The 12,612-nt window shown below is 36.6% G+C and overlaps 1 protein-coding gene across 1 annotated transcript in view; it reads right to left on the bottom strand.

The window, feature by feature from the left end:
- Window positions 1-1,148: 1,148 nt before the first annotated feature.
- Window positions 1,149-12,612, bottom strand: part of UBE2V2 (ubiquitin conjugating enzyme E2 V2) — a 29,798-nt gene continuing 18,334 nt past the window's right edge. The window contains exons 3-4 of the mRNA XM_013954669.2: window positions 9,558-9,683; window positions 1,149-2,025 (exon numbers count right to left, since the gene is read on the bottom strand). Of these exons, the coding sequence (XP_013810123.1) occupies window positions 1,879-2,025; window positions 9,558-9,683 (273 nt within the window). The 3' untranslated portion in view covers window positions 1,149-1,878. The remainder of the gene's footprint in view (window positions 2,026-9,557; window positions 9,684-12,612) is intronic.

Below are 12,612 nucleotides of genomic sequence, written 5' to 3'. Positions count from 1 at the left end.
GTAGGAAAATGTTGCAATGCACTTCAGCCAAGCTTTCACAGATGATATGTCATATAAATACAGACAAGAGGCAGCTGGTAGCTACAATTCCACCAATTCTGGAAGTGCCCAATTTGTCTAAAGAGCATAAACTGACAAATATTAATTAAACCTTCCCATTAAAAAAAGAACACCTAGTTTATTGCTTTTAAAGATTTGTCCTTTACATCAGAAATATGCAAAGCATATCAAACTCAAAGTTAACTTAAATGTATTAAACTTAAAACTTAAATAAACTTAAAGTCAACTTAAAGTTGATTATACTCACTTTTTCAAGAGAACCAGTAATAAAACTTTGAATGCCAAACAGTTGTCTCACTCCCAACGTTATATTTTCTCATTGAAATGAACAAAGGCTTGCATTTTTCCAAGAGCAAAAAAGAAAAAAAAAAATCTCATTTTCAAAGGATAGAATAAGCTACTTTCTTATGAGAAATCAGTAACAGAACTAAAACCATTGTTCCCACTAGACAGAATGTATGGAAAGAAACAGACCAACAGCCACAGGAAAGGCAGAAAGCGTTCTAACTAATAAGACAGTGGTATACTGGCATCTGATGCATACAATGCAGATGGAAATATGATCTGTACCACAGGTATAACTTTTTATTAAAGCATCCTGAAGTTTTGTTTTTTTTTTTTTTAAATGTATTTTAGACAAGGCAAAAATGGTACAGGAGGAAAAAAAAAAAAGGAAAGAAACACAAAAGAGGAAGCAATGCAAGAAAGGAAGAATCAAGGTAGCAGCCGCCAAAGTGAGACAAAGGACTGAGAAGTAGGACAGATTTCAGTGTGGTCTGAAAACTGCTCAGAGGTCAAGTAAGCCAAGTGAAAGAGTTATGCTCATTTCTCAAAAGAATCTGGGGGGAGGGAGGGGGGAGGGCTTTTTTTATACAGTGCAAGTTTGTCCAAAGAAGCGGTACTGCAGATGACAGAACTTACTCCTCTGCAACAAACGAAATATCTTGATCTATCAAGTAAAGTAAGCATACAAAAAGCGGTAAGAATAAAAGGTGCATGTAAAACCAGCAGCAATATTATGTTTGGCTTTCCACTACTTCTGCAAGTTACTGTACATATATTACATCACTACTATAGAAATGGCACAGTCTCAGACACTTTCCACATTTTATTTACATTTTAAGACTAACTTTAATCTCAATCACATATCCATACATTTCCTTTGTTTCACTAAAACTTAAATGCATGGTTTATTAGAACAAAGACTGTAAACAAATATTTGCCATGTCCGATACATGTAACACACAGGAGCTGCTTAACAGAAATTAATCCCCCCCATTTTATAAATACAGGTATCAAAACAATCCTGAACATACTTTGTGACACTACTAGTAGTCGGCACCCACACCTTTGCAAAATTAAACAAGATGAGCAACGGTATTTCACTGTACCTGCTACTTTAAAACAAATTTAATCGCAGCTCTTTTACTAAGCAAGATGGATAAAGCATGCCATTTATATTTTGCCCTCTCAGGAGATTATTTTCAGAAACATATATTATTCCACAGCAATCTGACACTTTCTATCATGCTTTCATCTTGTAAAACCTGAATTCCATTTTTAGGCTATTTCAGGCTTATGCTTAAATGACAGTGCCTTGATAAGAGAAAAAAAATAATTGTGCTGCCTTTTTCTCCCATAGTGCCTGAAAACATATTGGGCATACATATATTATATATATTCTTACAAATGTCCAGGTCATGTATACCAGCTGAAATTTTTTTAATGTGTGGGTGTTTGCATTGTGAGATTTAATCAAGACATTAACATGAGTAGAAGGTTGTTGTTTTAAGACAGAAGTTTGAGAATCAGCTAAAATTAATTGTTGTAAGTTTGTCCTTCTGGAGGTTGTGGAAGCTTCATATTTTCTTTGGACATCATTAGACGTCTTAGCTCTTGAAGTACAACTTTAATGCTATAAGAATTTTGCCATTTTGCTAACACTGGTATGCTCCGTGCATCCACCTGGAAAAAAAAAAGAGGTAGTTATAAGGAAATTAAGTTACCATGAAATACAAAATTTCTACATAAATAATTCTCATTTTTTCTAATAAAGATTTAAAGCATCCCCTGACACTTTCTCTGTGGCATAAATATAGTTCCTATGTTCATAAAATACTTTTAGGAAAACAATCATATACTTACATACAGATACAGATACTCTGCAATAAAATCCATACAGCTGGACCTCTCTGCTGATACTAACATTAGTGAGAAGGAAAGGGGGGAGGGGGGGACAGGAAATCAACAGTTTACTGCAAAACTGCAGCCATATTTTTTTTAAATATTTATTTTTATTAATTTGCTTTAAATTATGCAAACAACCCCACCACCACCACCTTATTTCACTATGCCAATACATACACTGGGGTTTTCTCAGTTCTTTAAGAGATTCGGCCACACAAGAGTCCAAACAATACCAGTTTGAAGAGGAACTGAAAGGACACAGGACTTCTCCTGTTCCTTTATGGGACCTGTGGGACAATTCACACAATTCACAATATAACATGGAGGTTTCCATAGGTAAGTCAGCATTTGACAGTCAGCTTGGGAACTGTTTTGGCAGCAGCCACCCAGCCCAAGCAAGAAGCATCTTAACACACAGGGGCATACATCTGTGCAACTGCACAGGAGGCCCTCAGTTGGAAAAGGGCTATCACATACTACTGAACTCCACTGGCAGAGTAATGTGGCAGATCACATGGCTGTAAATGTTGGAAACCACTGCTTTATGATTTAGACAGCATAAAACACTGAGAACTTTTTTTTCCCATTTTAATTAGGACAAACAGGGGAAAAAAAAACACTGGAATCAGAAATAAGAATGTTACCACAGAAGTTTTACTTCTACATTGTTCAAATTGAGACTGCCTAGTTTCAGAACACCAGAAGGTAAGACTAAACATTTTTGTTGGAGAAAACTGAGGCAAGGTTTAACCATATGCTGGCTTCAGCAGCAATACTAGTTTAAGAAACTTCTGGTCCCTCTCACTGGGCACTTGTTCCTGCATCAATGCTGCTGCTTATCACCTTCTGAGCTAAGCCCTGAAGGATTTGTGGGGCTACATTCTGACCTGAATGGGAGGATCCATCCAACTGAAAAAAACACATGGAAGAAAGTGCTTAAGTAGGATCCTTAATCCAGTTCACAGTTGGACAGAAACTCTGGAGAGCCCTCCTTTAACCTCTCTAGGACAACTGGAGAGGAAGGGTCTGTAAGAGATCTTGGTACTTCAGAACAGAGTCCAGGTTCACACAAATGATGACGTTCCCCTGCTCAGAACTGGGAACTCCTTAAACTCGGTACAGCTGCCAAGGACAGTATATCACCAAAGCACAACATAAGGCAGTAAGATTACTTAATAGTTCTTCCAAAAGAAGAACTAATGTAAGTTAGGAAGAAAAAGAACATTGAGAGGAAAGCTGTATCATGCAGCAAGATCATGCCTACTTAAAATAAGTATACAAGTGAATAAGCTTGTAGAGAAAGGTTTTGAAAGTAATGCTGGTCAGATCACCACTGTAATTGCTGGACACTTTTTTTATGGAGTATTTGGGCTAATATGGCAGATAAAGGGGCAATATCAAGAGAGAATAATCTTTGTAACTGGAAAACAGCTTCTCTTTTCTTAAAAAGAAGACTATTAAACAAAACTACCAGGGAGAAAAAGGGAAACTCTGATAAGAGATTTCCTGTACTATCAAAGTAGCAGCTTGAGTAAGACATCTATTCAGCCTGAACTCTGTTCTGAGGTACCAAAATCTCTTACAGACCCTTCCTCTCCAGTCCTCCTAGGGAGATTAAAGAAGGACTCTCCAGAGTTTCTGTCCAACCAGCTGGACCTACAAAATTAGCAACATGAATTCATTTCAAAATTAGAATAGTGGATATCACTTTATTCAAAACTATTCTCCATACAGAGAATGCAGCAAGAAATGCATGACATCATCATTTTTCTCCATAGGGGGGTCCTACAAAAAGAAGAAAAATTGCACAGTGGTAAGCAGCATGGGAAAAGAAGAAATGAGGGCTCAGATCATATACCCACTTGTCATGCAACTGCAGCTGTTTAAGAGGTTATTTCTCCCCTTCTCTCCCAACTTGTTAATACTTCTCTGCAGCCCACCTGACATCCTCTTATATTTAAGCAAAATGGAACAAAACATGAGTGCTTCCTGAATGCTTTGGTATAAAGTCTGTCTGGTATATAGATCAGTCGTTTAAACAACTTTCATGTTAGTCTGAGTCACAACACCGTCTACTGAAGTAGCTAAGGAGAGATCACATCACATATCATTGGCCTGGCAAGAAGTCAATAACCTAAGTAAAATAGGAGGAAAAGAAGCTACTGTAAACGAGGTCAAGGGCCAGATAACACTTGCAACAGAGGATTCCCAACCAGGAAAGACATGTGCACTTGGTGGGGTGGGGGGGGGGGGGGGAGAGGTGGAAGTCCATATGATAATTAACAGTTTTAAAGGAAGACTGGGTAGATTAGCAAGGATAAGAACAAAAGGTAAGTTTAGATTTCAGTAGCTTTGAGGAAGAAAACTTAATTATATTATCAGTTCAGAGAAGAGGGGGTCAGCAAAAAACAGCTGGAGAGGCAGTTGCTGTGGGACTCACAAAATGAAAGTCTGTCTTTGGTCTGGCAATTCTGCTTCCATACCATCCTCCTTTTCCTCACTTCTCCTCAACTTCATCTTTGTGGACTCTCTCAAGACTGGAGAATCAGCCTCAGTTAAAGCACTCACTTAGTGTTGTTTAAACTGGGTTTAAACCAGTGTTGTTTAAACAGTGCAATTCTAGATACTTGGGCTAAGCAGGAATATAAGAGTTGATCACTTAAAAGTAGGCTCTTCCAGGATAGAAAGTAGCTCTTCTTTCTTGACTGGGAATTTGTAGCAGCAAACTCAGACTGTAAACTCTTCTTTATCAATGTTATGAATGTTCTGAGTAAAGATTTTGGCTCAGGTTTTATTCTCTGCATTGCAGAAGTTATTTCCAACGTAGACAGTACTCAATAAATTTACTTTATGAAGAACAATGTTAAGATATTTGGAAGGGCTACACAAACTGTGTAATGTTCAAACGAAAGCATATAGCTAATATCAGAAGTATGCATTCTGGTATACAGAAGGAGGATTTTCAAGATCACATAAAAGTTAATAAAGCTCAAAACTGCAGCCTCAAGACTATTTTACTCTGGTGGTAAATTGTAAATCCTTAAACAATAGCAAGAGCAACAATATGTATAATACATGATTTTTTCCACACAATTGAAACCTAACTAAATCATTTCACAAAATGCTGCAAAGTGTTCAGTGTTTATAATGATCCCAGTATCTTAACTTTAAGAAGCGGCAAACTGCTTAGTCTACTATAAACATATTCAAAAAAATAACTGGACAACAGTTTACAGATTTATAGTTGACAGTCGCAACCAAATTTAAAAGAAACAGCTGTAAACAGTATTTAAACAAACAGAAGTGATTGCAAATCCTGCAAGTAGATTGCTGCAGAGTGCTCTCACAGATGCAAAAATCTAACATCCTCAGAAGACCATGGGAAAATAAATATCATGTCAGAACACAACCTGTGTTTTATCAACATATGATACACAAGTCTCCAAGAGAAAAGACCCCATTGCATTAAGAACGATAATTTAAACAGAATTTTACAACAGTGACACCATTAGCACAGAAAAGCATTTTGCCCAGCCCTACTTACATACCTGGACTAGCTTGTCTGAAATTAGTAACCTAATTCTGTATACAGATGCAGTAGCTGCATATGCAAATTGAAAAGCAAGCAAACACAGAAACTAACCAGCAGATTGAAAGAGAAAGGCACTTAAGCAGGATGATTCAGAACACCTAGAATTAGTGTCTTGATATAAATATTCCTAAAGTAACCCCCCTGTTTTTCTGCACTAAACATTTTTCAACCAGTGATCTCTGAGATCCCTGAAGATAAGCTGTTGATGAAAAAGTTATTTACAAGCAACAATCTCCTCTCAAAACAATCAAACAAAAAAGTCAGTAAGTCAATAAACCTGTCATTGTCAATAAGGATAAATTCATTACACAGACCTGCAGTTTTCAGGCAAAATGTGAAGGGACTTGCAAATTAAAAAAGTTGAGAACCACTGCCAGTGAAGCAGTTTGAGACTAACTTCTTTAGAAAAAAGTTAACTCTGGTGCACATCCATCTCCCCCCTCCATCATTCACATGCCAACTCAGCAGAAATCATCACCCTCTAAATTCACACCGGGGGTTCTATTTTTCTTCAGATGTTCCTGGCACGCACCTTCCGTAACGTGTTCCTTAACAATGTTCTAAAGGTATTGAGTAGTATGATAATACTGCTACAACATAAAATTTGTGTTATTGTTAATCTCAAACCTCTTTCTTTTCTGCAAGTCACCAACTTTTTTCATGACATCTATAACCACTGGGATCAAAAGCTGCCCATATGTCAAAAACCAGGTGCAGAAGCATGGTTGGCAGAGTTTATCTGAAGATAAAAGCCTGTTTCTTGCCTCCGACTGTTCAAGGAATGCAGCAACCTTGGAAAGCAGTTATGATCTATTATATTGAACACAATCAGAAAGTGAGACAGCAGCTTGGAAGAAACAAGAAGGAACTTATAAAATAGGAAGCAGCCACGTGAAATGTTTCAGAGAAGTTCAGGAGTGTTTCAGGAGAAAAAGAATCTGAGCTTGTGGTTAAGACAATAGCACGAGCCTCATGAGACCTGGGTTCAAGGTCTGATTTTCCAATTAGCTTTTTCAGAAATATGGGTTGTCTTCCAGTGTTTTTATTCATAAAACATCCATATTTTATGTTTTGCTTTCCAGCATTTTGGAGCAGGCCTGTATATTATACAAGCATAGACCTAATGCAGATGGACCACATTTTTGCTTCTAAAAATATATCTGGTTTTAGTAAAATTTTCCTAAAGCTAGATTTAAAATGAAGTTTAATGAAAAACTATTTAAATAGCATGTGACATACTATAATCAGTACTCTCACTATAAATAAAACATTTCTTACCTAAACCCCAATTTTTAAAACATATGCTTAAAAGACTGAAAAACGAAAACTGCAATTAGTTTCAGAGTCAAGAAAATAAACCAAAAAATAAACTAAGTACATTACTCTCTAAAGTAGTCATTCACAAACACTATTTAAATAACAAAAAAAATATGTTAGAGGAAAATACTAGAGAATTGCGTGCTCATCATACTTGGAAACTCTGGAAAATAAAGACTAATTAACTTGCTAGGTAAAATATGTGAATATATTACATTAATTCAACATGTGGATTTTGTCATTAGATAGCATTTACTGAACTAGTGATTCTTAAACAGATTCTATGCTTTTATTCGTACCTTTATTTTCAGTTAAATTAACATACAGTCTAGAGGACTACAGACCACAGGGCTGAATTTTACAATAGTAACAGGTACTCAGCTAATTCTCACAACACGTTTTTAACCTAGTTTACAGTTATGGAAACACAAGTATTAATTTACTTATCCAAAGCTAAAAAAGCTGGTCTGGGCAAAGCCAAACTCAGTCAACTGAAGCCCAGTTCTGTGCTCTGATTTGTAAAATATGCCCTAGTTTATCTGACAGATTTGGCACAACTCTAGTAAACACAACGGCAAAAATAAGCTACAATGCAAGATACCAAGATGATGGAGACATTAAAACTTAAATAATGAATGAGTTTTAAGTTCTTTAGTTCTGAAAACTGTAACAATTCAATCTAATCCTACTGAAATCTATTAAAAAATTGTGCATTTGCACAGCAAATCCTTCATAAGATATACTAGTTCACAGAACTATTGAGGGAAAAACTGAAGGAAGATTTGGTATAAACCTATGAATTTATTAGAATCAAACTTTTTCTGTAGAGAGACCTGGATTTCAACTGGTGCTTTTAAAACCACCCTATTCGTCTGCAGGCTGAGGAAGTCTAGACTTCTCGCAACAAAAGCTCCAAGCCAACTGAGCTGGTAAGGTAAACCTGAGTTTTCAGGCTCTGCAGGTCTGAGATTCTGCTCCCTGAAATCAACATCCATTTTCTCAGGCATGCACAGATGAAGGCATGAGATCCTATTTGTTCACTGATTCAGAATAATGCATGTTACTAGGGGGAGGTATCAAAATAATATTACAAACATATAAAAAGCTCTGCTGCATTCCAAATTTGCAGCTTTGCCTAGTCTCAACTTCTTAATGAACACACATTCCTAGATAACCAGCCACAGTTTGGATAAAGGGCAACAGCTGATTTAGAGATAACAATTGTATTAAGATTTTCAAGTAGACCTAAGTTGGTGGCTACGCCAGAAGTTCTTTCAAATTAATTTTAAAGTATTTCTGAAATGTTAGTCCACTGGCTTTGGGTGTCCAATCAGCACACTATTTTACCACCTACGAGGGCTCGAATGAATGCCTAAGAATTTCTCTCTCTGCTACACTCTTTCAGATACTTAAGTTTCACATGTCAGTATTATAATACTCAAATGCAAGTCAATCTTTCTTTTGAATCTTTTAAACTATTTCAAATCCAAAGATGATCTCTGACTCATCTCTAAGTACTACCTTAACCCAATTACTTTGCATTCATTGAAGACAAAGATACACATAGACATCGGGGTGATAAATTGTTGTTTCCTGTTTATACGCACATGTATCACTGCAAATGCAAGATAGCTTACCCCTTTCCCACTAAGATCCAGGGTACCTCAGTTTTATTCACAGGATAAGAGTATACAAAGAATAACAAACTATTGCTTGAGCTGCTGTCATTGCTTACCTTCATGCACTCATCCCACACTAAGCACGAGGTAAGTCAAAGTAACTTATTGCAAATGGATCTTTAAAATGAGAGTGATTACCATCTATATTAAGATACCTTAAGAGAGAAGCTCACAATCATCTCAGATTTGGATAAATCCAGTAAAAAGAAAATAAGAATTTAAATACATTGCTTCACTACAGGGGAGTTATTACATCTAAAGTAGTGAGAATGAGGCACAATAACCTCTACTTGTAATTAATGAAAACATCAGATAAAATCTGGATACTAAAACAATCTTTACTGCCTAAATAAAGTAATGGTCTTGACTAATACAGTACTCCTGTCTAATCCCCTTTTTATAAGGGGAAATACCTACACATGGCTTAAACAGTCATTTTATTCTGTGCAAAACTAAAAGCTTCAACTTCATTAAAAAAAAAAGTTTCAATACTGTAAATAATACTTATCAGGTCTTACTGAGAGGCCACTGATTTATTATAAATACCTAAAGATTTCCATGTATGTAGTAGGCAATGAAAATTTGATTTAAAGCAAGTATTTATGTTGCAAAATTTAAACATGAAATTTCTGTCCAACATGCATTTCCTCACCTGGACTGTTCCCCAGAAAAAATTCATAGTACAGATTAACAAGGTGGTTGGTCTTACCATTTCAACTTACCATTCCATTGGAATTATTTATTCCATTCATATTAATTTTAGTTACAAATCTAACTGTTGGAGGTGCTTCTGGATATTTAGGTCCACACTCTACTTTCAGACTGTATATTCTGTTTTCATAGTTTGTCTAGAAAGCAAAAAGACAGACTAATGCATCTTACTGAAAGTTGAATATTTAAAAAAACAAAGCAAAGGCAGAAGGAATAAAGATGAAGAAATATGAGATAATTATAAAACTGTTCATATTATGTATCAGTTCATGGTCTTGGATTATGGATTGATATTCCACTGTTTTGGTTATCTTGATTACCTGATGAATATGTACAAATTACATTACAACTTAAGACAACAATGTTACCATACAGAAGTTAACAGAAAACTTTTTTTTTTTTTTAATTCATATTTACTCTTATCCCTCCCACAGAATTGCATTCCCAAATCGCCTTTGGCACAGTAGAGGGCTGAGGGGAGGATCAATGATCCCTAGGAAAATTATCTCTTTGCCCCACAAAAACATCTAATACTGCAAAAAGGTCAGGAACAGGGAAAAGACAAATACGCAAATAGCCCAACAGTTTTTAGACAATCAAGAACAAGACGAGAAAAGTATTTGCAAAAAAAATGTTCTAGATGTAATTAGCACTCTAGATCTCCAAGACTTTCACAGTTGAGGATTTCTAAGCAAGTAAGTGCTTCAGAGAGGAAGAAAATCAACAACTGATAATTTAAAAATTAGTTTATTAGAGGATTTATCTACACTTTGCAGAGTAGAATTAAATGGCAGTTAGTTCACAGAAGACATCACTCCAAAGTGACCACAGAACAGATCATTCTTTAAGTGTTTCAAAGTGCAAATACATTTTGAGAAAGACCAAGCAGAAATTAATACAGTGCTACCATTTTGTTTTTAATCTTGTCCAGTAGGCTATGTATAGTAAGAGAGTATCTGTGGCTTTCTTGGTTACTGATGCACATGCCTTTGTGCTCCAAAAGGAAGGAAGCCCAAACCAGTTTAAATGCCTCTTTCCAGTAGCATGACAGAAAAAGCTACTATGAACCCACAGGAGTAACGTGCCTCAAGACTTCCCAGAAGTACCACCTTTAAGTGGCTCTGCATCAGCCAGCTATCAGTCTCTCGAAGTATCAGCCACACAGTCAAGTTATCAAGGGACAGTTCACTCTGTGGTCAATTAAAAGGCAGAGTGGAAATCAGACTACTGAAGCATCCTGTGACACACAATCTTGGGAAGCCACAAAGCTTGAATAGCAGCTGGATCAGAAAGAAACAAGGGAAAGCTGTACGTATCTGTATGTAAAATTGTCCATCACTTCTTTCTAAGATTTTTCATTCTGGAATGGATGAAGAAACCCTTCGAGCAGTACATCCATGCTAAAATTGCTGCTTTATCACTAGCATTTCTTAGTTAAAAGCACTAAAGGTCACTAAAAGACAGAGCGCCATCAGGGACAGGCCTTTAATATTCAGTGCCAAGAGAAAATTGCTGTTGACCTGATACCTGAGACCATCTAAAAATTTCCATCAAGTCCAGCCTGACCTGAAGCTATGAAATCACCATTTTTCCCCATTCATAATAACCTTCTATTAAAAGACTGAAGCTTTCTAAAAAGCTTCACTACCACAGAAACTACTAGCCAGATAAAGCTACCAAACAATTCTTAAGAAGCAGAATATCTTTGGTTAGTTTTTCCTAACCAAAGATGTTTTCTCCTATTTTTTCCCACTAAAAGCTGAAGGCCCAATGAAAGTAACTGTGTCCCATTACAGATAACAGCCTCTACTACAGCAAGAAAACATAACAACTCTGGCTATTTAACCAGATAAAAAACACACACTTCCTTAGGGTGCTGTCAGTTTCAGAGGAAAAAGGACAGAATGTATTCCCTACTCAGTAGTCTGAAAAATCCTAATGGCACTCACTCTCATTCCCTATTCCTGACCATGTAGCATCTCAATTTTAGTTGGTTTTCCCACTCCCCCGCTTACTCTAAGTCAAGTACCTCTGCCACCCCCCTCCCCAAAAAGCCAAAAAAGAATTATTTCAGGATCAGAAAGATATTTCCTTTAATCTAAAAGAAATCTTCCCCTCTCCCTCTATGTTGGTTCACCCTGCAAACAAAGCAAGAAAAACTTGTCAGTCAATTGTCTGCACAGGTTTAGGGAAGCCACATATGTGAAGAACATATTAGCAGTACTGGACAGTATTAGCAACTTCCTCCACCTTCTGCCAGGCTGCACACTGTCTACATAACTCAGCCAATTCCAAAATCTCCCACCTTCTACAAACCCTGAAACTGGACATGGAATTCTTCTCATCAAGGTACTACTGCTGGCTTGGGAACTGGTGGTCTTTCACTTTACACAATCACAGCTGACAATCATGGCTATTTTTGCATGCACACATTACTGTGCACTGGAAAACAAATATTTGAATTCCAGTTTCTGCCTACTGGCAAGTAAGTGCTTATTTTAGACTAATACATTTTAAAGGCATTTGAGGTGTCTCACACAATACAAACGATACCTTTTAAAGAGTTATATTTAGAGAAAAAGCAATTGCAGTGGCTCAAAGCAGACTGGACAGCAAAATACTGAATAGGAAACTTCCACAGTATTTCAACACAACCCAGTCAAAGTCCTTAGTTAAACCTACTATTCCAGTCTACTCTACTGAGATTGCCAATCACACAGGCTTTTTGAGACAGAACAGCTCAACACTAACTACACAAATTATCATATTTTGACTGCCTCCACAAGTTTTAATTCCACTATCAGCAAGACTGCATTCTTCAGGACCTGAAACAACCCAGGATATTACTTGCCTGCACACTTGCATTAAAAAAAAAAAAAAAAAAAAATATATATATATATATATATATGGAAAATGACAGGGTTTTTTGGTTGTTCTTTGTTTCTTTTTCAAACACACATGGGCTTCCCACAAAAATCATTTCCTCCAAAGATGTGGTAGGAGTCTGCTTTAGGCTGAACCAGAAACCAGACACAGACACTTGGTGACTGACGCACATTCCCCTTT

This window comes from Apteryx mantelli, chromosome 2 (genome assembly GCF_036417845.1).
Source record: "Apteryx mantelli isolate bAptMan1 chromosome 2, bAptMan1.hap1, whole genome shotgun sequence".
Lineage (NCBI taxonomy): Eukaryota > Metazoa > Chordata > Aves > Apterygiformes > Apterygidae > Apteryx > Apteryx mantelli.
The sequence above is the reverse complement of the archived record's forward strand: the minus strand, read 5'-3'. Positions and strand labels throughout refer to the sequence as shown.